We start from the raw sequence: 24,946 nt of genomic DNA, 5'->3' as shown, positions 1-24,946 counted from the left end.
AAACCAAATTTTGTTCCTGTTGTGTGTGTACATGAACATCATAAAAATTATATTTCAGCCTCACATTAGAGATTTCTTCTGAGCCCAGTTAGTTTTATCCTTAAAAGAAAACATCCTTACCATCTCATTTTCTTCAGATTCCAGAGGTGCTTGAGCTTCAGGATGCCTAGAGCCAAGAAAAGGATGAGATAATAGACCTTGAGCCGAGAACTCTTATGCCACATAACTAACCAGCATGCAGGGCTGGATTAAAGGGTAGGCCCAGTAGGCATGTGTCTAGGGCCTGAAATCGTCAAGGGGGGCTCGCTGAAGGAGGGCAAACAGATAACTCAGTTTTTGAACTTTTTTTTTTTAAACGGCTACGTTCCCCTCCCCAGCAACGGGAACAGGCCCCCCCAGCATCAACACAAGACGCCTCCCCCCGGCATTGACGTCACTTACTTATTTTGAACAGAGCCAGCATACGCTGTCATCGCGGGATCTTCCTGCACCTCAGCGTCTGCCGGCTCTGCTCAAAAGAAGTAAGTGTATTAGTTATTGCTACTGTAATAGACAATTGTTTGTCCATGCTTCAGGATTGTAATGTTCTCATGGCAACGTTTTATTGGTGTCTATAATTAGTATGTTTCAATAAACATTTAAAAAAGGCTGGGAAAACCAGACTTTGCAGAAAAAATAAGAATAGGCAGGAGAAACAACAGTAAAATGTGTGTCCTGCACTCCCGCTACCAGTGAACAAATGAAATCTGATTAGCAGCCAATAAAGATCAGCAGTAAAACAGAGGGAACTATTCTTGTCTTTTTTTTGTTTTGCCTTTTTTTTTTTTGGTATTATTATTATTTTAGTTGCATCCTTATCTTTTAATCATTTTGGGGTGAAATTTTAATAGCCCATATAGGTGTAATGGACATGGGTAAATTTTACCCCTGCACAAAGGTTTCTAGATACCCTCGATTTTCGGAGATGGTCCCTGCACTACTGATGACAATCGAGCATATACTGTATAAGACTTTACTCTTGTATCCTCTCCTTCAGGATTACATTACCCTGGCAATCCTCTTGCCACGCTCCCTGATCATAGTTTTACAAGTTATCCCCCCCCCCCCCCCGGCAGAGAACTAAAGTTCTTGTTTCTGGTTGCCGTACGGTTTGTTATTCAGAGCACCATCTCTCCAGGGCAGCCTGTATTAGTTATGGCTCTTGCTGAGAGCACGTGAAAGGAAAAGTTGCTTTAATTCTTGCCTTTCTTGAAATGACCAACAGTACTTATCCATTTGTGCTAAACAGGTAAGAAAAAGAGTACCTTACTTCCGAGGTTTTTTTCATGTTAATTAAATCTTTACTCTTATTCTACAATTCTTTCCACATTCTGATATGATAAAACAAAGCCAGTTCTACGACATCAAGTAATGCCCTTGACTACTGAATAAACTGCACACCAATTTCATTTTATATCTCCACTGTGGTTTGTTCGTCTTTACTTGGGTTGTGGAGAATTCTCTCCTGGTTTGCTTTACCACAATACTAGACAAACAGAGAAGGCTGCTAGTTTATTCAGAGATTTCTGTGGAACAAGGTAAAACAAGGATCTCTAGGATTCTTGTTTAAACAGTATTGACTCCTAGGATCCCACGGATCCTGGACTAAACAGCAGACCTCCTCTTTTTTTGATTGCCACAGCTGCTATCAGTTTACAGGGAGTTCCCTGATGATGTCTTCACTCCTTATCTGCCAGGTCCGGCCCAATATGATGTGCCCTTTTCTTCCTGTGTGGGTGGACTGGCAGAAAAGGAGAAGACATCAGTGTGAGGACTCCCAGCAGAATGACAGCCAGAGGGGCAGCCAAAATAGGCTGTAGCTTGACCAGACAATGGGAAACTTTCCCCCCCCCAGCAACACTTTGGATTTAAAAGGTGATTTTTAATAAGCTGGTCAACTTATTGAAACTGATTATTAGGCAAGTGAATGTTAGTGCAGCGATCACAACACTGATGTTTACTCTGCATCGGAGCACTCCTACCTGTAATTGCTGGCGCCAAGTTTTCCCTGAGCGGGGATCGCAAACTTCATGGCTCAGCTCTCCCTTGATGGGCTAGGTGTTTTGCAATCTACATCATGGGTGTGTATGGCCTGGATCGGTGCAAATTTTTGCCTTTTTTCCTGTTTCTACCTCATGTCGGCTCCAGTGCACCTCCCTTCTCTGTAATAAAGCAGCTCAAGATCTCTTGGGGTTTTAACCGCTTGCCTTGTTGTTTAGTTGCAAATTAGCATATATGGAGTGGAACGTACTAAAGGAGTTACAGATTTGGTTGTTTATACATACATATGGGTTACAGTTGGATGACATAGAGTGAGGCAGTTGAGAGGAGTTGCAAACTTGGTTATTAATATAGACTTATGTTTCAGATAGTATTACTGCTTTAGAATGCATTTGAACACTTTTATATATGTATGGAAAGGGTTCAGAGTTAAAGGCCTGGGCAAGTAGGTGGGAAGGAAGAGGGATTTGTTCAGAGATGGTTCGGGCTTGATAGAACTAAAACTGCACTGACACTGGTAAGGTAATGTTGTTTTTTTGAATTTTATTTTATTTTATTTTTTATTCTTTATTCAGTTTTAACTCTTGCAACAAGTGTACAAAATTCAATCAAATAATTCGTACAAATCACTTGACATTCTAACAATTATTGTCAAATGCATATAAAAAAGACCCCTCCCCCACCCATCCCATTCATCAGGAATAAACCCATTAAATCACATAACATACCTCCCCATCCCCACATTAAATATAGTCCTATGTAATAAAAAGGTGTCCAAGGTGTCTAATCATTAGAATATGCAATCAATGGCCCCCAAATCTTTTTGAAACTATTATAATTTCCTTGCTGTATAGCAAGCACTCTCTCCATTTTATAAATATGACAAACTGAATTCCACCAAAAGGTATAATTTGAATTTTATAATAAAAGAAAAAAAAAAAGAAATACAAGTGTAAATAAAGAAGTAAATAAGAAACAGGTAAATGGAAGGGGGTGGGCATGGGTGGGGCAGGGCTAGGGGACCCAGTGTACTTGTGTGCCTAGGGGCCCTTGAAGAATTAATCCTGCCCTGCCAGCATGGCTAAAGTCCTTTGCAGTTTGTCTGCTCAGGAGTTATTCCGACTCTGCCCAAAAGATATTGAATAAATCTAACATACATAATCTCTCCATCAGCAGATCAACTATCAAAGTAACAAGGTTATTGTTTCTGGTGGAATTCAGTTTGTCACGTGTATAAAATGGAAAGAGCGTTAGCAGTAAAAAAAGGTTATTATAATAAATTTAAGGATGTGTGGGGACCATTATTAAATTATTATAATGAATAATTTACACTTTTCCCAATTTTAATACACATGTGAATTTGGGATGGGGGTATTCTTGGTTTTCCACTAATCCTATATAATAAAAGGTTAGTGGCGCATGTGCTTTTAAAAAAGCGTGATTACTACGGCCGTGGTGTGTGATCCGTGGCCGTGTTCCATTTTAGAACCCGGCCCATGATCACTCTGGCCACTTCCCTCCTCCCGCCCTCACCAACCCGAAGGAAGCTCAGCAGACCTCCCGCCCTCACCTCACCAACCCGAAGCAAGCTGGACCATACCTCCCGCCCTCGCTCACCGCTGCTGTCGCTGCCGCTGATCCTCCTCTTCGGGGCAGCCTGCGATCGTGGCCAGCTTTGGCGGGCCTCGGTGGCACGTTCTCTCTGACGCACGGAATCGCGTCGGGGGGGGGGGGGAGCGTGCTTCTGGGTTGGGGAGCAGCCTGCGAAGTTCACTGGGGCCGGCCACCACAATCGCGGCCTGCTTTGAAGAGGAGCAGGCCAGAAGACGCCGGGATGGAGGGAGGGTAAGCAGGGGGATTAATTCAGGGGGCCAGAGGGAGAGGAAAAGGGGCCATGGAGAGAGAGGGAGAGGGAAAGGGGGCTGCTTTGGGTGGGGGAGGTGTGCTGGGGACAGACAGTTTTACTCTGGGGGGAAGACAGAAGGGGCCATGGAGAGACAGGGAGAAGGAAAGGGGGCTGCTTTGGGGAAGGGGTGTGCTGGGGGAGACAGAAGGGGCCATGGAGAGATAGGAAGAGGGAAAAGGGGCTGCTTTGGGTGGGAGGTGTGTGCTGGGGGGAGACAGAAAGACACAGACAGCGGCCAAGGAGAGAGAGATAAAGAAACACAGACAGACAGACACTCTATTCTAGCACCTGTTAATGTAACGACTAGTTAAAGACTAGTAATATAAATATGAATGACATAAGATATTATTTTCATGAGGTATATTTTAGTTGAATATGAATTTGGGAGGGGGTGGGGGTTAAATCTTCTTGTTGTATGATATTGTAGATTTTCAAGTGATATTGTACTATAATTGTTTAATATTTACTGTACACTTGTTGTAAGTTATAAAATGAATAAAGAAATAAAAAAAACCCAAAGTAACAAGGTTACTAATACCTGTAATAAAGGTTTTCCATGACAAGCAGGATAAACCACCAAGACACCTGTTTGTCCATTGCTCCTGCCCTCAATCTGTACTCTAGCAGACAAGAAGAGAGAAGTGTGGGTGATTTATCCAGATGTCCATGGAAAAAGCACAGTTACTTACCGTAACAGGTGTTATCCAGGGACAGCAGGCAGATATTCTTAACGTATGGGTGACGTCACCGACGGAGCCCCGGTACGGACCTTTTTAACTAGAAAGTTCTAGTTGGCCGCACCGCGCATGCGCGAGTGCCTTCCCGCCCGACGGAGGAGTGCGTGGTCTCCAGTTAGGATAAGCCAGCTAAGAAGCCAACCCGGGGAGGTGGGTGGGTCGTAAGAATATCTGCCTGCTGTCCCTGGATAACACCTGTTACGGTAAGTAACTGTGCTTTATCCCAGGACAAGCAGGCAGCATATTCTTAACGTATGGGTGACCTCTAAGCTAACAGAGAGGGAGGAGGGATGGTTGGCCATTAGGAAAATAAATTTTGTAACACAGATTGACCAAAGTGCCCATCCCGTCTGGAGAAGGCATCCAGACAGTAGTGAGTAGTGAATGTGTGAACTGAAGACCAAGTGGCCGCCCTGCAGATTTCCTCAATGGGCGTGGAACGGAGGAAAGCCACAGAGGCAGCCATAGCCCTGACTTTATGGGCCGTGACAGCTCCTTCCAGTGACAGGCCGGCCCGAGCATAACAGAACGCAATACAGGCAGCAAGCCAATTGGACAGCGTTCGTTTAGATACAGGGTGACCCCGACGGTTAGGATCGAAGGTCAGAAAGAGTTGAGGAGAGGAGCGGTGAGCCCTAGTACGGTCAAGGTAGTACGCCAGGGCACGCTTACAATCCAACGTGTGCAGAGCCTGTTCCCCAGGATGAGAATGTGGTTTTGGGAAGAAGACAGGTAACACGATGGACTGGTTGAGGTGAAAGGCTGAAACCACCTTAGGAAGGAATTTTGGATGGGTACGCAGGACCACCTTGTCGTGGTGGAAGACAGTGAACGGTGGATCGGCGACCAGTGCATGTAGCTCACTAACCCTCCTGGCAGAGGTGATGGCAATGAGGAAAAGCACCTTCCATGTGAGAAGTTTGAGCGAGGTAGTAGCAAGAGGCTCAAAGGGGGGTTTCATGAGGGCTGACAAAACCACATTGAGGTCCCAGACGACCGGGGGAGGCTGAAGAGGTGGTTTGATATTGAAGAGGCCTCTCATGAACCGGGAAACCAGAGGATGAGCCGTAAGGGGTTTCCCAAGGATAGGCTCGTGAAAAGCAGTGATAGCGCTGAGGTGGACTCTGATTGAGGTAGACTTGAGACCAGCGTTAGAGCAAATAGTCCAGTACAGTCTCCACGGCCAATGAGGTGGGATTGTGATGATGTAGGAGGCACCAAGAGGAGAACCGGGTCCATTTCTGATGGTAACATTGGAGTGTGGAGGGTTTCCTGGAGGCCTCCAAAATGCGACGGACAGGCTGAGACAGGTTTCCTGGAGAGGTCAGCCCGAGAGAAACCAAGCTGTCAGGTGGAGGGAAGACAGATTGGGATGTAGCAGAGACTGACGTTGCTGCGTAAGCAGAGATGGAAATACAGGAAGAGGAATGGGCTCCCTGGAGCTGAGTTGGAGTAGGAGGGAGAACCAGTGTTGCCTGGGCCACCGAGGGGCGATGAGAATCATGGTGGCTCTGTCCTTGCGGAGTTTGAACAGGGTCCGCAACATCAGAGGAAGTGGAGGGAAGGCATAGAGGAACCGATCCGTCCAGTCGAGTAGGAATGCATCCGGGGCCAGACGATGTGGAGAGAAGAGTCTGGAGCAGAACTGGGGCAGCTGATGGTTGTGAGGAGCTGCAAAGAGGTCCACCTGCGGGGTGCCCCAGCGAGCAAAGATGGAGTGGAGAGTGGGAGGATCCAGGGTCCACTCGTGAGGCTGAAGGATGCGGCTGAGCTGGTCGGCCAGGGAGTTCTGTTCGCCCTGGATATAGACCGCTTTGAGGTAAAGATTGTGGGCTGTGGCCCAGGTCCAAATTCGGAGGGCCTCCTGACAAAGGAGACGAGATCCGGTGCCGCCTTGCTTGTTGATGTAGTACATGGCGACCTGGTTGTCCGTGCACAGGAGAAGAACCTGAGGATAGAGAAGGTGCTGGAAGGCCTTGAGAGCATAAAACATGGCTCTGAGTTCCAGGAAATTGATATGATGTTGACGCTCCTGAGGGGTCCATAGTCCCTGGGTGCGTAAATCCCCTATGTGAGCTCCCCATGCATAGGGGGAGGCATCTGTGGTGATGATCATGGAATGAGGGGGTGGATGCAAAAGGAGGCCCCTGGAAAGATTTGAGGAGTTCAACCACCATTGAAGAGATCGCTGAAGAGACGATGTCACAGAGATGGGATGAGAAAGAGGATCCCTGGTCTGTGACCATTGGTTGGCGAGGGTCCATTGCGGTATCCTCAGATGGAGTCGCGCCAGAGGAACTACATGGACTGTCGAAGCCATGTGACCCAGAAGAATCATCATCTGGCGAGCAGGGATGGATGGTTGTAGGAGCACCTGTCGACAGAGGTGAAGTAGTGTCCGGTGCCGGTCGGCAGGAAGGAACGCTCTCATGAGGTTGGTATCGAGAAGTGCTCCGATGAACTGAAGGCGCTGCGTGGGAAGCAGATGCGACTTGGGATAATTGATCTCGAACCCCAAGAGATGGAGGAATGAGATGGTGTGGTGAGTTGATTGCAGCACAAGTGGTGAGGTTGGTGCTTTCACCAACCAATCGTCCAAGTAGGGGAACACTTGAAGGTTGTGGGACCTGAGACAGGCCGCTACCACAATCAGGCACTTGGTGAACACCCTGGGTGATGATGCGAGACCAAAGGGTAGCACTTTGTACTGATAGTGGTGATTCAGTATCTGGAATCGGAGGTAGCGACGTGAAGCCTGATGGATTGGGATGTGAGTGTAGGCCTCCTTGAGGTCCAGGGAACATAGCCAGTCGTGTTGAGACAGAAGAGGATAAAGTGTGGCAAGGGAGAGCATCCTGAATTTTTCCTTAACCAAACACTTGTTGAGGTTCCTGAGATCGAGGATAGGACGAAGATCCCCTGTTTTCTTGGGTACCAAGAAGTAGCGGGAGTAAAATCCCTGACCTCTTTGGTCTGGTGGAACTTCTTCGATGGCATTGAGAAGGAGGAGGGATTGGACCTCCCTGAGGAGGAGAGGAGTCTGGGAGGAGTGAGAAGCAGACTCTACGGGAGGATGGTCTGGAGGAAGAGTCTGAAACCTTAGTGAGTATCCGTGACGGATGATGTTTAGAACCCACAGGTCTGATGTGATGGCCTCCCAGCGTCGTAGAAAGATGGTGAGGCGGCCCCCGATAGGTTGAGGCAGAGGCAGCGAGGGTTGGAGACTGGCTATGCCCTGGAGAAAGGAGTCAAAAGGGCTGAGGAGGCTTAGTTTGAGGGAGAGGCTTAGCTGTCTGGTGAGATTGCGAGCGAGCCTGAGAGTGTTGTTGTTGTTGTTGGCGAGGCCGACGAGATTGCTGTTGAGGAGGATTCAGTGGCCTAGCAGAAAAACGACGTTGGTAAGAAGACTGAGGTCTGTATGGTCGTGTCGGCGGAGTCTTCTTTTTAGGCTTAATGAGGGTGTCCCATCTCGTCTCATGAGCCGAAAGTTTTTGTGTGGTGGTATCTAGAGACTCCCCAAAAAGTTCATCACCAAGACAGGGCGCGTTGGCAAGGCGGTCTTGGTGGTTGACATCCAGGTCAGATACTCTCAGCCAGGCAAGGCGTCGCATAGCAATTGCCAGAGCAGAGGCACGGGAGGAGAGCTCGAAGGAGTCATAGATTGAGCGTACCATGAACTTCCTGAGCTGAAGGAGGGTGGAAATTTGTTGCTGAAACAATGGGACCTTGCGTTCAGGGATGTACTTTTGCAGAGCAGAAAGTTGTTGTACCAGATATTTCATATAAAAAGAAAAATGAAATGAGTAATTGTTGGCTCTGCTAGCCAGCATGGCATTCTGGTATAGGCGCTTTCCAAATTTATCCATTGTTTTACCCTCTCTGCCAGGAGGGGTGGAGGCATAGACACTGGAACCATGAGATTTCTTGAGAGTGGATTCTACCAGGAGGCTCTCATGTGGCAACTGGGGTTTATCAAATCCCGGGATAGGGATGACCCGGTATAAACTGTCCAGTTTCTTAGGGGCACCTGGAACAGTAAGGGGGTTCTCCAAGTTTTTATAAAACGTCTCCCGCAGAATATCATGGACGGGGAGTTTGAGAAATTCCTTGGGGGGTTGGTCGAAGTCCAAGGCTTCTAGAAAGGCCTGGGACTTCTTGGAGTCGGACTCAAGTGGGATGGAAAGAGCCCCAGACATCTCCCGAAGGAATTTTGTAAATGAGGACTGCTCAGGTTTGGAGGTGGATTCAGCCATGGAGGGTTCCTCATCAGTGGAAGAGGCATCCTCCTCGGTACCGAGTGGGGATTGTTCCCATAAGTCAGGGTCCCTGATGGCCGGCTCAGCATGGCGGGTTTTAGAAAGGGACTTGCCAGATCTCATGGATACGGTGCCGGGGGATGAAGACCGGTGCCGATCTCTGTCCCGGGAGGAGTGGTGTCGATCCCGGTCCCGAGACGATCGATGTCGATCTTGGGGTCGGGATGGGTCCTCCGCCGTGCCGGTCTGTAGTGTAGGCTGTGCCGATAAGACCGGCATCGAAGTGTTCATCGGTACCGAGGGGGTGGCCACTGGCGTAGTGGTGCGAGGCTCGGGCCGGACCGGTACCGGAAGGAGTGGTGCCAGCAGGGTTGGAAGCAGTTCCTGAAGCTGGTGTTGGAGTTGCTCCTGTAATTTAGTCTGGAGGATGGCCGAGATACGGTCCTCCAATGGGGGCACCGGTACCGTTTTACTTTTCTTCGGTACCATAGGTGCCGCTCTACGCTCCGGTGATGAGGAGGCCGATGAAGAGGCACTCACCGTTATCGGAGCGGAGCGCTTACGGGACTTGCGGGACGTCGGAAGGACCGGTGTCACCGCCGTGGCTGGAGGGCGCTCGAGGGAAGTGGAAGGCTTCTTAGCCGGCTTACCTGGCGCCATCGACCCCGCAGAAGGATCAGGTGGTGTCGATGTTGACGGTGCCGATTTCGGCGGTGCCGTCGACGTCGGGGTCGGATCCATAGCAGAACCGGTGCCGAAGAGGAGATTCTGCTGAATTTGTCTATTTTTAAGTGTGCGTTTTTGAAGAGTCGCACAGCGGGTGCAGGTGTCAGCCCGATGTTCCGGACCCAAGCACTGTAGGCACCAGTTGTGTGGGTCCGAAAGGGAAATCGGGCGTGCACACCGCTGGCACTTCTTAAAACCCGGCTGAGGGGGCATGAAGGGAAATACGGCCTCAGCGAAATCAAAGCCGGAGGCTTGTATGATGGCAACAGGCCCCGCCGGGGCCTGTTGAAAAATAAAAGAAAAAATAAAGTTGTTTTTTTTTTTTTTTTGTAGATTAGAAAGAAAACAGAAACCCGAAGGAAAAAAGCAGAAAAAATCAGGATAACGCGAGCGGGAAGGCAAAAAAGGAGTGTTCAACAGCCGTTGAATACCACATGCGTCTTCTTCGCTCCGCGGAAACGAAGAAACTGGAGACCACGCACTCCTCCGTCGGGCGGGAAGGCACTCGCGCATGCGCGGTGCGGCCAACTAGAACTTTCTAGTTAAAAAGGTCCGTACCGGGGCTCCGTCGGTGACGTCACCCATACGTTAAGAATATGCTGCCTGCTTGTCCTGGGATAACCTCTGCTACAGGTAAGCAACCTTGCTATCTGCTCCCAGATATGAGCATATAACACCAATTTTATACAGCTTACACTGGCTTCCTGTTGTTCTGCGAACTGAATTCAAAACTTTGTGCTTGATTTTCAAAGTACTGAATGATAAAGGTCCTGTCATCTTGAATTAGTTGTTACGTTTTTATCAGCCAGAGAGAACTTTGAGCTCTGAGAATCAGATGAAACTTGAAATTCTGTCAGTACAAGGAGCAGTACTGTGGAATGTACTATCAATTGAAATTAAGCAGTCTTCAGATGTGATGCAATTTAGAAAATGCATAAAAACTATGTTATTTGAGAGGGAATATAAAGGAATTGATTTTTTCTTGACTTTTTGACAGACAGGCCTGGTTTTTTTAAAGTGTAGATTTTAGTATGTTTTAATTGTATGTTGAATATTTGTTTGACATTAGTTATTTGCAACATCATTTATTTGGGCTCCATGAAGAAAACCACCAGGAGACTAAAACTGATTCAGAACACTTCCGTCCGCCTTATATTTGGCTTAAACAAATGGGAACACATCACCCCCCTTCTACCATAAACTGCACTGGTTACCATTTGAATCCAGAGTCCTATTCAAGTTCGCATACTTCTGCTACAAAACAGTATTTGGTATATCCCCAAGTTACCTCAACCCACACTTCAATCTAAACTACAACAATAAGAACTCCCGCAGAATTCATCTGTTCGCCTTCCCCTCCCTAAAACTGTGTCATTTCAAAAGGGTCCTTGACAAAACCTTCTCCTTCCAGGCGGCTAAACTGAACCCATGGCTAGCCCAAATTGTGCTCGATGCCCCCACCTACCTTGACTTCAGAAAAAAACTCAAAACACACTTATTCCACGGACAGAACCCTTAATACACCCTCTTCTACTCCTATATCCTTCCATCAATGAACCTGAATCTCCACCTACTCCTTCTTATTGTACTCTCCTAACCTGTTAACTTCAACGACCTGTATTTTCCTGTATATTGACCTTCTTACTATACATTCCTGTATTCCCGTTTATGACCTTCCTATTGTACATTCTTGTATATTCCTGTTTACGACCTTCTCATTGTACATTCCTACCTGTTAACTTCAATGACCTGTACATTCCTAAACTGTTAACTTCAATGACTTCATTGTTTGTAACCTTGATTAATTGATGTGAACCGCCTAGAACTCCCTAGGTATGGCGGTATACAAAATAAAGTTATTATTATGAATGTTGTCATGTAGCCCGCTAAGGTGGATGTAGTGAGCTAGAAAATTTAAATAAATAAATAAAGCAGGACATAATCAGCCATATCTGGGTAACATCTGGGAGCTTGTAGCGACTTACCCAATCCCTTTCACACAAATATTGAAAAGCCTTCCAAGCCTTAATATTGGCGCCATTGTGGAAGGTAACCCAGAGTAGAGTAACCCAGAGAAGAGTAGCAAGAACTATATCAGAATAGCCCTTGCGAACTAGGACTGTGTGCTCAAAAGCCATGCCGTAAGACCAAAGCGCTCTGGATTCTCTATGGGAACTGGTCCCTGACTGAAGATGAACTGGGAGCTTGGGATCTGGTCTAGGTCTGCATACCAATGTCAGCAAGGCCAGTCCAGGGCAACTAGAATCATGAATCTTGAATGACTTGCCTGATGTCACTGGGACATTTTGGAGGTCAGGTAAATGCAGGACCCCAGGGTTGCTGATGTCTGGAATTGTCAAATCGTTGTCTGTAGCCCTTTAGGGGGGTGGTGAGGTCTGCTCTCTGGCAGAGACTTTTAGTGCAGCAATCCACCACACTGGCCATAAGGTCGTTTAGGCCTTTACCAAAAAGCATTTGCCCCTTGAACGGCAGTTTGCTTAAAAGTTGCATTGGAGTAAGAAATGCCCACTCACTGCTTGATCCAGAGCATCCTATGTGCTGAGGCTGCATACGATCATACCTTACTCGTGACCCTGATAATATTAGACAGGACGTCTACCACGTAATCCACCATTTCCAGCACCAGCTGGGGGCAGGCGTCCTCCTCCTCCTCAAAGGGGCTCCATCTCAGTCTGGTGTGATAGGCCCATGCTGCAAAGGATTCCCAAAGCCAGCATTTCAAACTGTCCATCTTGCGATCTTGAGCATCCTTTAACATCACTCCTCCCTCACTCGGGAGAGCCATGCGTTTGGTGACCCAAGCCACTGCAGAATCTACTTTTGGCTGATTAAACAGCTGCTAGAACTCCGGCGCCATTGGGTAGTGCCTGGACCTGGCCTTTGCCACCCTGAGGGAAATCTCTGGCATCTCCCGCTATTCAGTAACTAAAGCAGTGATGTCCGAATGCGCGGGAAAAAAGGAGGTCTGAGCACTGGAGCTGCTAATGACTGTGCACCGGGAAGCTGAAGACTGTGCCTCCAGCTTCAGTCCCTTTATCACATCCATTATAAAATGGTGGACAGAAACCAACTAGAACAACCGGCATACCAAAGGGTCGTAACCCCGGTCAAGTGCCAGAAACGAATCTTGGCTGTTGGACCCCAACAGGAAATCAGATTCTTCCAGGGTTAGGATAGCTTCTGAGCCCTGGGACAATAAAGGCATGGAGTCTGATCCGAAATCCTGCCAGTCCAGCTCTGAGTGGCCACTGAGACTGAGAAACAGCTTGTTCTTTGGAGGAGAGGGCTCAGGAAGTGGCGACACTCCCTGGACTAATGTTGGCGTGCTTTCCGGCTGCGCAGTACGTCGTGGACCCGTTAAAAAAAAAGCTCTCCACACAAAATTTACAGATTCCACGGAAAAGCCCTGTACAGGCAAGATAAAGGAGCCGTGCAGGACCTCGGACTGGGCTTTCATAGGTTCCATGTTCTCCAAGTGTCTGCGCTTCATGCCTTCGCTGAATTTAGGTTCCGGAAGGGAACTTTTTTCCCATCTCCTGGACCCATAGAAGTTCTCCAGGCTCCTGCCACTCTCTCGTGTTCCTCTGCCACCATGAAATGGTGGCCAAATACCTTGAGGAGTCTATGGTAAAAATTGAGGGGTTTTGAGGCAGATAGAGATTTCAGAAAAAAGATAATTTAAAATCCAAGATGACTACTGTCAGAAAAATCATACCAAAAATGGCCTGTGGAGACTTTAAAAAAAAAACCCAAAAAAAACCAAGAAGCAATGAAATAAGGGTTTTGGAGATGGGGGGACTAACCCTGACTCCAGAAACCCTTAAGAATGAAAATTTTTTACATCTTCCCCCCCCCCCTTGATTTTTCCATAGGAAATAATGGGGCTGTACTTAGTTCTGCAAAGATGCCTGCCTGTCAGCTTTCCTTGCAGCTTGTGAAAATGGAAAGCACTTTCTGCCTCAGAACTTCAATGAAATTTTCAGGCTGCCAGTCAGACAGACCACAGCCACATCAAACAGCACAGCAGAGGACAGGCATGCACCTCCACAGAGGACACATTGCGCAGGCAGGAATGACAGACGCCATAAAGGAAATGGCCACCGCTATTCAGCTTCCTGAGGATGCTAGAAATAGTTTGTAACATATCCACCCTGCAATCCTGAGAGTCCTGAAACCTCACTCCCCCATCACTAGGGAGGGCTGTACGCTGGAAAACCTGCGCCATGGCAGAATCTACCTCAGGCATAAGAACATAAAAATAGCCTTACTGGGTTAGACCAATGGTCCATCAAGCCCAGTAGCCCATTCTCACGGTGGCCAATCCAGGTCTCTAGTACATTAACACAATACTCCAGGTGAGGTCATACCATGGAGCGATACAGAGGCATTATAACATTCTTAGTCTTGTTACACATCCCTTTTTTAATAATTCCTAGCATTCTGTTTGCTTTTTTTGGCCGCCGCTGCCACCACACATTGGGCAGAAGGTTTCATCGTATTGTCTATGATGACACCCAGATCCTTTTCTTGGGCGCTAACCCCCAAGATGGACCCTAGCATTCGGTAACTATGATTCGAGTTATTCTTCCCAATGTGTATCACTTTGCATTTGTCCACATTAAATTTCATCTGCCATTTGGATGCCCAGTCTTCCAATTTCCTAAGGTCTGCCTGCAATTTTTCACATTCTGCATGCGTTTTAACAACTTTGAACAGTTTAGTATCATCTGCAAATTTAATCACCTTACTCGTTGTTCCAGTTTCCAGATCATTTATAAATAAGTTAAATAGCATAGGTCCCAGTACAGATCCTTGCAGCACTCCAAATGTTTACTCTTCTCCATTGAGAAAAATGACTATTTAACACTACCCTCTGTTTTCTATCCGATAACCAATTCCTAATCCACAACTGAACTGCCAAAAATCAGGATTCAGGTAATAAAGTGTAGACAGCTTTGGCAGATCAGAAGGAGTTGTGGACTGAATGGAAAAAGGCACAATCAGTATCCACATTCAATAGATTAGGGGGTGGGCCCAATTAATTTTGAGTCAAATTGAAGAGTTTTTGAGGCAGAAATAAAAGATCGATTTTAAAATCCAAGATGGCCGCCATCACAAATTTTTGCCAAAAAAAGACAAAAATAAAACAAAAGCCAAAAATAAAAAATAGCAATTTGGGGCTGTGGAGGTGGGGGACCTGAACCCTACCCTCAGAAACTGTAAAAAAATTATTTTTAAATCGTTTTACAAGTCACTCTGAAGCTCCCATAGAAACAATGGAAGTACTCAAGATTCTCTGCAATGCCATGCCTGTCAGCAATTTTAACAGCAGCTAAATGGAGAGAAAGGACTTTCAGCCTTAGAAACTTCTCCAAATGACCAGAGTGGAAGATCTTTGGATTGCCAGCTGGCCGAATACCGACTATGACCTCCATCCCCATGGATCCTCGTCCACGCGGTTGGCAGGGTTGTGGAGTCGGAGTCGAGGAATCAGAGACAATTTTGGGTACCTGGAGTCGGAGTTGGAGTCGATAAAAATGTACCGATTCCGACTCCTGATAAATTTAAATTACATTATAATAAAAAAAATACAGCAAGTTCAAAGTCCCATTTCACAAACAATAGTCATAATTAACACATTGTTTACGGGCATTTTTTGCTGATCTATGCCGAAAAGCAGGCAAATTTTTTAAATGTTGCATGGGAAATTACGTTTTGTGTAAAATAGCTGGAACTTCTGAAGCATTGCTTATTTTTGAATAAAACTTTCAGTTTCTTTTCTTATATTGAATTCAGTAAAGCGACATCGCATATGCGTGAAAGATAAACGACCAGAAAATGTCCAAATAAAGAGATTCCAGCAGGCGTGTTTTTAAAGAATTAAAAGAAGTAGAAAAGTATGATCACTCATTGAAACTGACTGGTAAGGGGTCTCCAGGCACTGCAGCCACCGAGAAACAAACTTTAAGAGAAAAAAATAAGAAATAGAAGCAGAGCAACTGCAGAAGACTTCTGCATGGACTGCTTGCAGAATGTGAGACTGGATTTGTTTACCAGCTCTCAGGCTAAGGGGAGTGGAGCATGTGCTCAGTAAAGTTGTGGATTTCTGCAACACCCGGACTGCGGGTTGGGATTGAACACCTAGCATATGGAATCTAAAAGGATGTAACAGAAAGAGACAGTTATGAAATTAGCTGCATTCCATAATGTGCACAATTCCTCATGTATGAGCTGTTTTGGGAGGCACAGTCCAAAGTTTGTGTATATAAAAAAATACAGGCTATTTTTCTCCTCTTATACTATTCTTGTTAACTCATGTGACAAAATGAAAATGAGTACATCAATTCAACCAATGAAAAATTATTATTCATACATGTGGTCCCAACAAGGGCCAGGATTCACTAACCTGCCAGATCAGGCCTGATCCTGGCAGGTCCGACCAATTCAGAAAACAAAAATATGCAGATGGGGGCGATCGTAGGAACGCCCCCTTCTGCCTGCATAGATTGCACATGTGCAGGCCATAGGAGCAGCGATCTTTTTTTTATAACTTTTTTGTACTTTGGGCAGCAGGACTTCGGGGAGACTGAACCAAACGCCGCCACCTCCACTGACCCCAACCCGCGTGGCTCCCAGAAAGCTGGTCCCGCTCTTGCCAGCTGCCACTCTCACTAATAATAAAAAATGGAGCCCATGATTTTAACCCGCATAGAGCCCGTGGGTTAAAATCACGGGTTTGCACTGCGGGGAAGGGTGGGAGAGTCCAGGCAGGCAGGAAATCATGGCAGTTCGGGGCAGGCAGCAGTTTGGGCAGGCAGGAGAAGAGCATTGGAAAGACAAGCAGCAGGAGATAAGAAGCAGAGCAGCATTCGGGGCGAGCAGGCAGGAAAGATTGCAGGGCAGAGAGCAGGGCTTCCAGTTGGAAAGACGTTTTCGACTAGTCCCCAGCAGTTGCTTCTTCAGGTGATCGGCCAGCCCAGTCGGATCAGAAATTTGGTGTAGTGAATTGGGTCACTGCCCAATTTGCATGCATTTCACCTCATTTGCATGCATGGATTCAAAGCGGATCACAGGAGAGGTAAGTGAATCAGGCCGGATGGAAATTTGATAGTAAAGGGGTCGCAAACCGATCGGTACACGATCAGTTTGCTTTGTGAATCTAGCCCAAGGATCTTAACACTTTCCTCAGGGGACACTAATAAAACATTATCTTAACACCTTCCTCAGGGGACACTAATAAAACATTAAAAACAATAGATGTAAACATACTGATGTATAGTATTGACAATGCCAATAAAAACATGATATAGTCAAAAAACAAAGTCAAATGACTACAACTCTCAAATGTTAAAACATATAAGGTGTAATATATATATATATAAATATCAAAGAATATAAATACCATAAAAACATGATAAAAGAGACATGCATACATACAAGATGCATCATGGATACTTGGCACAGAAGATGTCAAAAAAATGTAAAATACATTAAGTGTAAGTTGGAGAAAGATGACATGGATGCAGACAATGAAAAAAGGTGCAATATCTTAAAAAACAAAAGGGAAACATGGATACAGGAACCCAGAGTGCAGGAAGCATAATGCAACATACACATTAACAAAGTACATGCAAGTGATGGAAAGGCATATATAAGATGCTGTCAGGGAAGCCCGGATAGCGTGCCTAGATAAGCAACGAATATCAAAAGAGAGAAGCCGATACCTTGCGAAGTAACTCAATGAACGCGCTGAGAAACGGAGTCACTGTGAAACAATGACACAGGGGGAAATATACTAAAAACATTCTAAAATATGATACAAAGATAAAAGATCTCACAAGGTATATTTAATCTAAAAATTAAACAGCGAATGAAAAGCAAACAAGAAGTAACAGACTCCTACTGGGCAGTAGCAGGCAAACACTCCGAGCAGTGAAAATGAAAGTAAAAACTCGCACTTAACAAGAGGGCTTAAAAAGGGAAAACATAACCACGTGAAGGATCAAAGTGAAACATAATGACAAAAGAAACATAAGAATGTAAGAAACTAAGAACGTCAAGTTTAATTATACATGAGAAAATATATATAAAAGGAGGTGAAAGGTGAATGAAAACTAAAATTAAAAGCTGGGCACTAGCTAAATAGTTAAAATGAACATCATCAAAGAGGGGAAACACAATTCTATTGGGAGGTACATTCATCTGCTTGAAATAAAATTAAGTGAAAGACTAAGGGCTCCTTTTACTAAGGTGTGTTAGGGCCTTAACGCGCGGAATAGCGCGCACTAAATCGCCATGCGCTAGACCTTAATGCCAGCATTGAGCTGGCGTTATTCTAGAAGCGTAATGCGCGGTAATTTTGTGCGTACGCTAAAAACAATAGTGCACCTTAGTAAAAGGAGCCCTAAAAGCAGAACATGTTCAACAAAGGAAGGTGTGGGTGGTAATAGGCATGAGCATATAAGACACAAGGGTCCATCATGAAATAAAACATAACAATGTATATAATTGTCATAATAAAAGAAAACATAGTAAAAACATAAACCCATAAATGAATAATATATGCATAGAACTGAATATAAATGGGGAGGATTGTATAATGTTTATAAATATGATTGATGAGAGTTAAGAAATGGAGAGAGCAAGTAGTTAAAATTGAAAATATGTGAATACGGCCCATATAGTCTTTGAGAAGCCAGACAAGGAAATATGTAACAAATATAAATCTAAAATGTAAAAAGGCTAAATTTGTTTATAAGATCATCAAACCGAATCCAAGAGGAGGCGATATAGATTCTGTTCTTTTATAAGTAGAACAACACACCATACATGATACCCACATGGACTTAACACACATATTGAATAGAATGTTTTTCTCTAAATATATTTTATGACATTTAATACTTGTTTAAATGTACTATATGACATCTTCAGTTCATTACATAAATACTTATTTTTTGTATGGGTTACAAGTTTAGCCTTTTTACATTTTAGACCTATATTTGTGTGTGTGTGTATATATATATATATATATATATATATATATATATATATATATATATATAGCACAGTTACTTACCGTAACAGGTGTTATCCAGGGACAGCAGGCAGATATTCTTGACTGATGGGTGACGGCACCGACGGAGCCCCGGTACGGACAATTTTAGAGTGATTGCACTCTAAGAACTTTTTAGAAAGTTCTAGCTCGGCCGCACCGCGCACGCGCGAGTGCCTTCCCGCCCGACAGAGGCGCGCGGTCCCTCAGTTAGTATAAGCCAGCTAAGAAGCCAACCTGGGGAGGTGGGTGGGACGCAAGAATATCTGCCTGCTGTCCCTGGATAACACCTGTTACGGTAAGTAACTGTGCTTTATCCCAGGACAAGCAGGCAGCTATTCTTGACTGATGGGTGACCTCCAAGCTAACAAAAAGAGGGATGGAGGGAAGGTTGGCCATTAGGAAAACAAATTTTGTAAAACAGATTGGCCGAAGTGACCATCCCTTCTGGAAAATGCATCCAGACAATAATGAGATGTAAAAGTGTGAACTGAGGACCAAGTAGCAGCCTTGCAGATTTCCTCAATAGGAGTGGAACGGAGGAAAGCTACAGATGCTGCCATTGCTCTGACTTTATGGGCCGTGACAGAACCTTCCAGTGTCAGTCCGGTCTGAGCATAACAGAATGAAATGCACGCTGCAAGCCAATTTGACAACGTACGTTTAGAAACAGGACGTCCCAATTTGTTCGGATCAAAAGACAGAAAAAGTTGGGGAACTGATCTGTGGGGTTTCGTACGCTCCAGATAGTAAGCAAGAGCCCTTTTACAATCCAAAGTATGCAGAGCTTGTTCCCCAGAATGAGAATGAGGTTTTGGAAAGAAAACAGGCAGAACAATGGATTGGTTGAGATGAAATTCAGAAACAACCTTGGGGAGAAACTTTGGATGTGTACGCAGAACCACCTTGTCATGGTGAAAGACCGTAAAAGGTGGATCTGCAACCAGTGCATGAAGCTCACTGACTCTCCTGGCAGAGGTAAGAGCAATAAGGAAAAGTACCTTCCAAGTGAGAAATTTGAAAGGAGAAGTAGCTAAAGGTTCAAATGGAGGCTTCATTAAAGCTGAAAGAACCACATTGAGATCCCAAATAACCGGAGGGGCTTTAAGAGGTGGTTTCACATTGAAAAGCCCACGCATGAACCTGGATACCAGGGGATGAGCTGAAAGAAGTTTTCCATGGACTGGCTCATGAAAGGCTGCAATGGCACTGAGGTGGACCCTGATGGAAGAGGACTTCAGGCCAGAATCAGACAAAGAAAGAAGATAATCCAACAACGTCTCCACCGCTAGGGAAGTGGGATCAAGATGATGAAGAAGACACCAGGAAGAAAACCTCGTCCACTTTTGATGGTAACATTGAAGAGTGGCTGGTTTCCTGGAGGCATCCAGAATGGAACGAACGGGCTGAGATAAAAGAGTATCAGTCGAATTCAGCCCGAGAGATACCAAGCCATCAGGTGTAGAGACTGGAGGTTGGGATGCAGAAGGGTTCCCTGCTGTTGCGTAAGCAGCGAAGGAAACAGAGGAAGAAGAAAAGGTTCCCTGGAACTGAGTTGAAGTAGAAGGGAGAACCAATGTTGCCTGGGCCACCTCGGAGCAATCAGAATCATGGTGGCTCGTTCCCTCTTGAGCTTGAACAAGGTTCTCAACATGAGAGGAAGAGGAGGGAAGGCGTACAGGAACAGATTCGACCAGTCGAGGAGAAAAGCATCTGCTGTTAGACGGTGTGGAGAGTAAAGTCTGGAGCAGAATAGGGGCAGCTGATGATTGTGAGGAGCTGCAAAGAGGTCTATCTGAGGAGTGCCCCATTGATTGAAGATAGAGTGCAGAGTTACGGGATCGAGTGTCCACTCGTGAGGTTGGAGAATTCTGCTGAGTTTGTCTGCTAAGGAATTCTGTTTCCCTTGAATGTATATAGCTTTCAGGAAGAGATGATGATCTATGGCCCAAGTCCAGATCTTCTGGGCTTCCTGGCATAAAAGGCGAGAGCCTGTCCCACCCTGTTTGTTGATGTAGTACATCGCAACCTGATTGTCTGTGCACAACAGAAGGACCTGAGGAAAGAGAAGGTGTTGGAAGGCCTTGAGGGCGTAAAACATCGCTCTGAGTTCCAGGAAATTGATTTGATGTTTCCTCTCCTGGGCTGACCAAAGACCTTGAGTCTGGAACTCGTTCAAGTGAGCTCCCCATGCATACAGGGAGGCGTCGGTGGTGATGACTAGTTGATGAGGAGGCTGATGGAACAGAAGACCTCTGGATAGATTTGAGGATACCAACCACCATTGCAGAGACTGACGAAGAGATGATGTCACAGATATGTGTCGTGAGCAAGGGTCCGATGCTTGGGACCACTGGGTCGCAAGGGTCCATTGAGGAGTGCGCAGGTGAAGACGGGCATGAGGTGTGACATGAACTGTGGATGCCATGTGTCCCAAGAGCACCATCATTTGCCTTGCTGAGATGGACGGCAGAGGAAGTACCTGGTGACATAGAGACTGAAGGGTCTGAAGACGATTGGATGGCAGGAAAGCTCTCATGAGGAGTGTATCTAGGATCGCTCCAATGAATTGAAGTCTCTGAGTGGGAATGATATGGGATTTGGGTAGATTGATCTCGAATCCCAGAAGTTGTAGAAACTGGATGGTTTGGTTGGTGGCCAAAAGGACCGCTTGGGCAGAAGTGTCTTTGATCAACCAATCGTCCAGGTAAGGAAATACATGCAGGTGGTGAGAGCGTAGAAAAGCCGCCACCACAATGAGACATTTGGTGAATACCCTTGGAGATGAGGCAAGACCGAAGGGTAGCACCTTGTACTGGTAATGACAATGATTGATCATGAATCGGAGATATGGTCTTGAGGTTACATTGATCGGTATGTGAGTGTAAGCCTCTTTGAGATCGAGGGAGCATAGCCAGTCGTTTTGAGTTAGAAGGGGATAAAGGATGGCTAAAGAAAGCATCTTGAATTTTTCTTTTACGAGATGAATGTTGAGATCGCGAAGATCCAGGATGGGTCTGAGATCTCCTGTCTTTTTGGGAACTAGAAAGTAGCGGGAGTAGAATCCCTGCCCCTTTTGATCTAGAGGAACTTCCTCTATAGCGTTCAGAAGGAGGAGGGATTGGACCTCCTGAATAAGGAGGGCTGATTGAGGACTGTTCAAAGCAGACTCTTTTGGCAGGCTTTGAGGTGGAAGAGTCTGAAAGTTGAGAGAGTAGCCGTGGCGGATGATGTTGAGGACCCATTGGTCCGAAGTGATTACTTCCCACCGGCTGAGGAACAGAGAAAGTCGACCTCCTATTGGTTGAGGCAGGAGAGCAGGAATAGGGATACTGGCTATACTGCGGAGAATGAAGTCAAAAGGGTTGTGACTTCTGCTGAGGAGGTTGTTTCACAGGTTGCTGCTGTTGCTGCTGTCTGGGAGGCTGACGTTGCTGTTGCCTCTGACGTCGAGGTTGTTGAGCAGTGGTAGGCAATGGACGGGCTGTGAAACGGCGTTGATAAGCCGATTGCTGCCTGTATGGTCTTGGTGGAGGAGGCTTCTTTTTATTCTTGAGCAGGGTATCCCAGCGGGTCTCATGAGCAGAGAGCTTTTGGGTGGTTGAGTCCATGGAATCCCCAAAGAGCTCATCCCCTAGGCATGGGGCGTTGGCTAACCGATCTTGATGGTTAACATCAAGCTCGGATACCCGAAGCCAGGCCAAACGGCGCATAGCCACCGACATAGCTGTCGCTCTGGATGTAAGTTCAAAGGTGTCATATATGGACCTAACCATAAACTTACGAAGTTGGAATAGAGACGACAAGCAGGAGTGAAAAGATTGTTGTTTTCTGGAAGGAAGATACTTTTCGAAGGAAGCCATGGTGGTAAGGAGATGCTTTAAATAAAAAGAAAAATGAAAAGCATAATTACTAGCTCTATTTGCTAACATAGCGTTTTGGTAGAGCCTCTTACCGAATTTATCCATGGCCCTTCCTTCTCTGCCAGGAGGGACAGATGCATATACACTGGCTCCTGAAGTCTTTTTAAGGGTGGATTCGACAAATAAGGATTCGTGTGGAAGTTGAGGTTTGTCGAACCCAGGAATGGGAATTACTTTGTATAGAGAATCCAGTTTACGTGGGGCCCCTGGGACAGTTAAAGGAGTCTCTAAATTCTTATAGAAAGTTTCCCTCAAGATGTCATGAAGGGGAAGCTTCAAAAATTCCTTTGGAGGCTGATCAAAATCAAGGGCATCCAAAAAAGCTTTAGACTTTTTGGATTCAGCCTCCAAAGGAATGGACAAAGACTCACACATCTCTTTCAAGAAATTGGAGAAAGAGGAAGTGGCCTGTTTGGAGGATGGGTCAGGGACAGCCGAATCCTCCTCCTCTGAGGAACATTCTCCTTCAGAAAGAAAGGGTTCCTCTGAGTCTCCCCACAGATCAGGGTCTCTGACATGGGAAGAATGGTCCCGAGACTCAGGTGTCGATGTTTGCATGTGTCGGGTTTTGCGTACCGACTTACCCGACCTCATCGATACCGAGTCAGGCGAAGTTATCGGTCGCACCGGTGCCGAAGTCTGTACCGATTGATGGTGAGCTCTCGGCTCCGGTGCAAGGACTGGCATCGATACCGATGAGGTTAGGTGAAGCGGTACCGAGACAGTGGAAGCAGGTAAGACAGGTTCCACAACCGGTACCGATACGGGTTGATGTACAACCGGTACCGATGGCTCGGTGCGGACTGGCACCGGAAGGTTCGGTGTCATTATAGCAGGAAGGAGTCGTTCTAATTGCTCCTTAAGCTGCACCTGGAGGATGGCCGTAATGCGGTCATCGAGGGATGGCACCGGTACCGCTTTTTTCTTCTGCGGTACCTGCGGTGCCGCTCTACGCCCCGGAGATGAGGAGCCCGATGTCGAGGGACTCACCTCTATAGGGGCGGAGCGCTTCCGCTGGCGTCTAACCGGCGGCAGGATTGGGCTCACTGCACTCGAGGCCGGAAGACGTTCCAGCGGGGAAGGCTTCTTAGCCGGCTTACCTGACTGCTGGGATGCCGGTGTGGAATCACGCGGCGTCGAAGACGAGGGTGCCGACTGAAGCGGTGCCGAAGCCGGAGTCGAAGGAACGGGGTCGGACATCTCGGCACCGAATAACAAACGCTGTTGAATTAAGCGATTTTTTAATGTTCTTTTCTTTAAAGTAGCACAGCGGGTGCAAGAAGAGGCCTGATGCTCAGGACCCAAACACTGCAAGCACCAGTTGTGTGGGTCCGTGAGAGATATAGGCCTAGCACACCGCTGGCACTTTTTAAAACCCGGTTGAGGGGGCATGAAAGGGAAAACGGCTTCCGCCAAATCGAAGGCCGAGGCTTCGATGGTGGCAGAAGGCCCCGCCGGGGAAAAACCGAAATTGAAGAAAAAATGAAGTTATTGTTGTTTTTTTTTTTTTTTTTTTTTTTACCAAAATAAAAGAAAGGTAATGAAGTCAAACGTTTACGCGAGCGGGAAGGCAAGTTATGAAAAAATTTCAACAGCCGTTGAAAACGCGTCTTCTTAGCTCCGCGGAAACTAAGAAACTGAGGGACCGCGCGCCTCTGTCGGGCGGGAAGGCACTCGCGCGTGCGCGGTGCGGCCGAGCTAGAACTTTCTAAAAAGTTCTTAGAGTGCAATCACTCTAAAATTGTCCGTACCGGGGCTCCGTCGGTGCCGTCACCCATCAGTCAAGAATAGCTGCCTGCTTGTCCTGGGATAAATATATATACATACACATACAGTGGCGTACCTAGGGTATGTGGCACCCGGGGCCCATCATTTTTTGACACCCCCCCCCCATGTAAAAAAATATTTTTTGTAATGACCATGAAACGGAATAAATGGTCAGAATAGAAACAGGCAGTGAAAATTTTCTTATATTCCAAACATAACCTAACATAAATTATGTCTGAATTGTCATGACATCAGAAGTACATATGGAGTAGTTGCAGTTGTAGTTCTGATTGTGTTAGTTCGGTTTTATGTGTTTTTTGAATAGAAGGGTTTTTCTTTTTTTTTTTTTGAAGGTTTTGTAGTCTGTGGTCTAGGTCAATAGGTTGTAGAGTTGGGGGTCGAGTGTTGCAGCTCGAATGGCTAGGAGGTTGTCGAACAGTTTTTTTCTTTTGACGTTTTTGGTTGGAGGGTGTGTGAATGGTGTGCAAGTTCTCCTATGTCTGTTTGAGGTGGAT

At 46.2% G+C, this 24,946-nt stretch overlaps 1 protein-coding gene across 2 annotated transcripts in view; it reads right to left on the bottom strand.

The window, feature by feature from the left end:
- The window catches only part of TAZ (tafazzin), a 94,179-nt gene that overhangs the window by 63,685 nt on the left and 5,548 nt on the right, over positions 1-24,946 (bottom strand). For both annotated transcript variants that reach the window (XM_033922737.1, XM_033922747.1), the window contains exon 4: positions 121-166. In XM_033922737.1, coding sequence (XP_033778628.1) covers positions 121-166 — 46 coding nt within the window. The remainder of the gene's footprint in view (positions 1-120; positions 167-24,946) is intronic.

Source organism: Geotrypetes seraphini, chromosome 1, assembly GCF_902459505.1.
Source record: "Geotrypetes seraphini chromosome 1, aGeoSer1.1, whole genome shotgun sequence".
Taxonomy (NCBI): Eukaryota; Metazoa; Chordata; class Amphibia; order Gymnophiona; family Dermophiidae; genus Geotrypetes; species Geotrypetes seraphini.
This window is presented reverse-complemented; position numbering and strand designations above follow the sequence as displayed.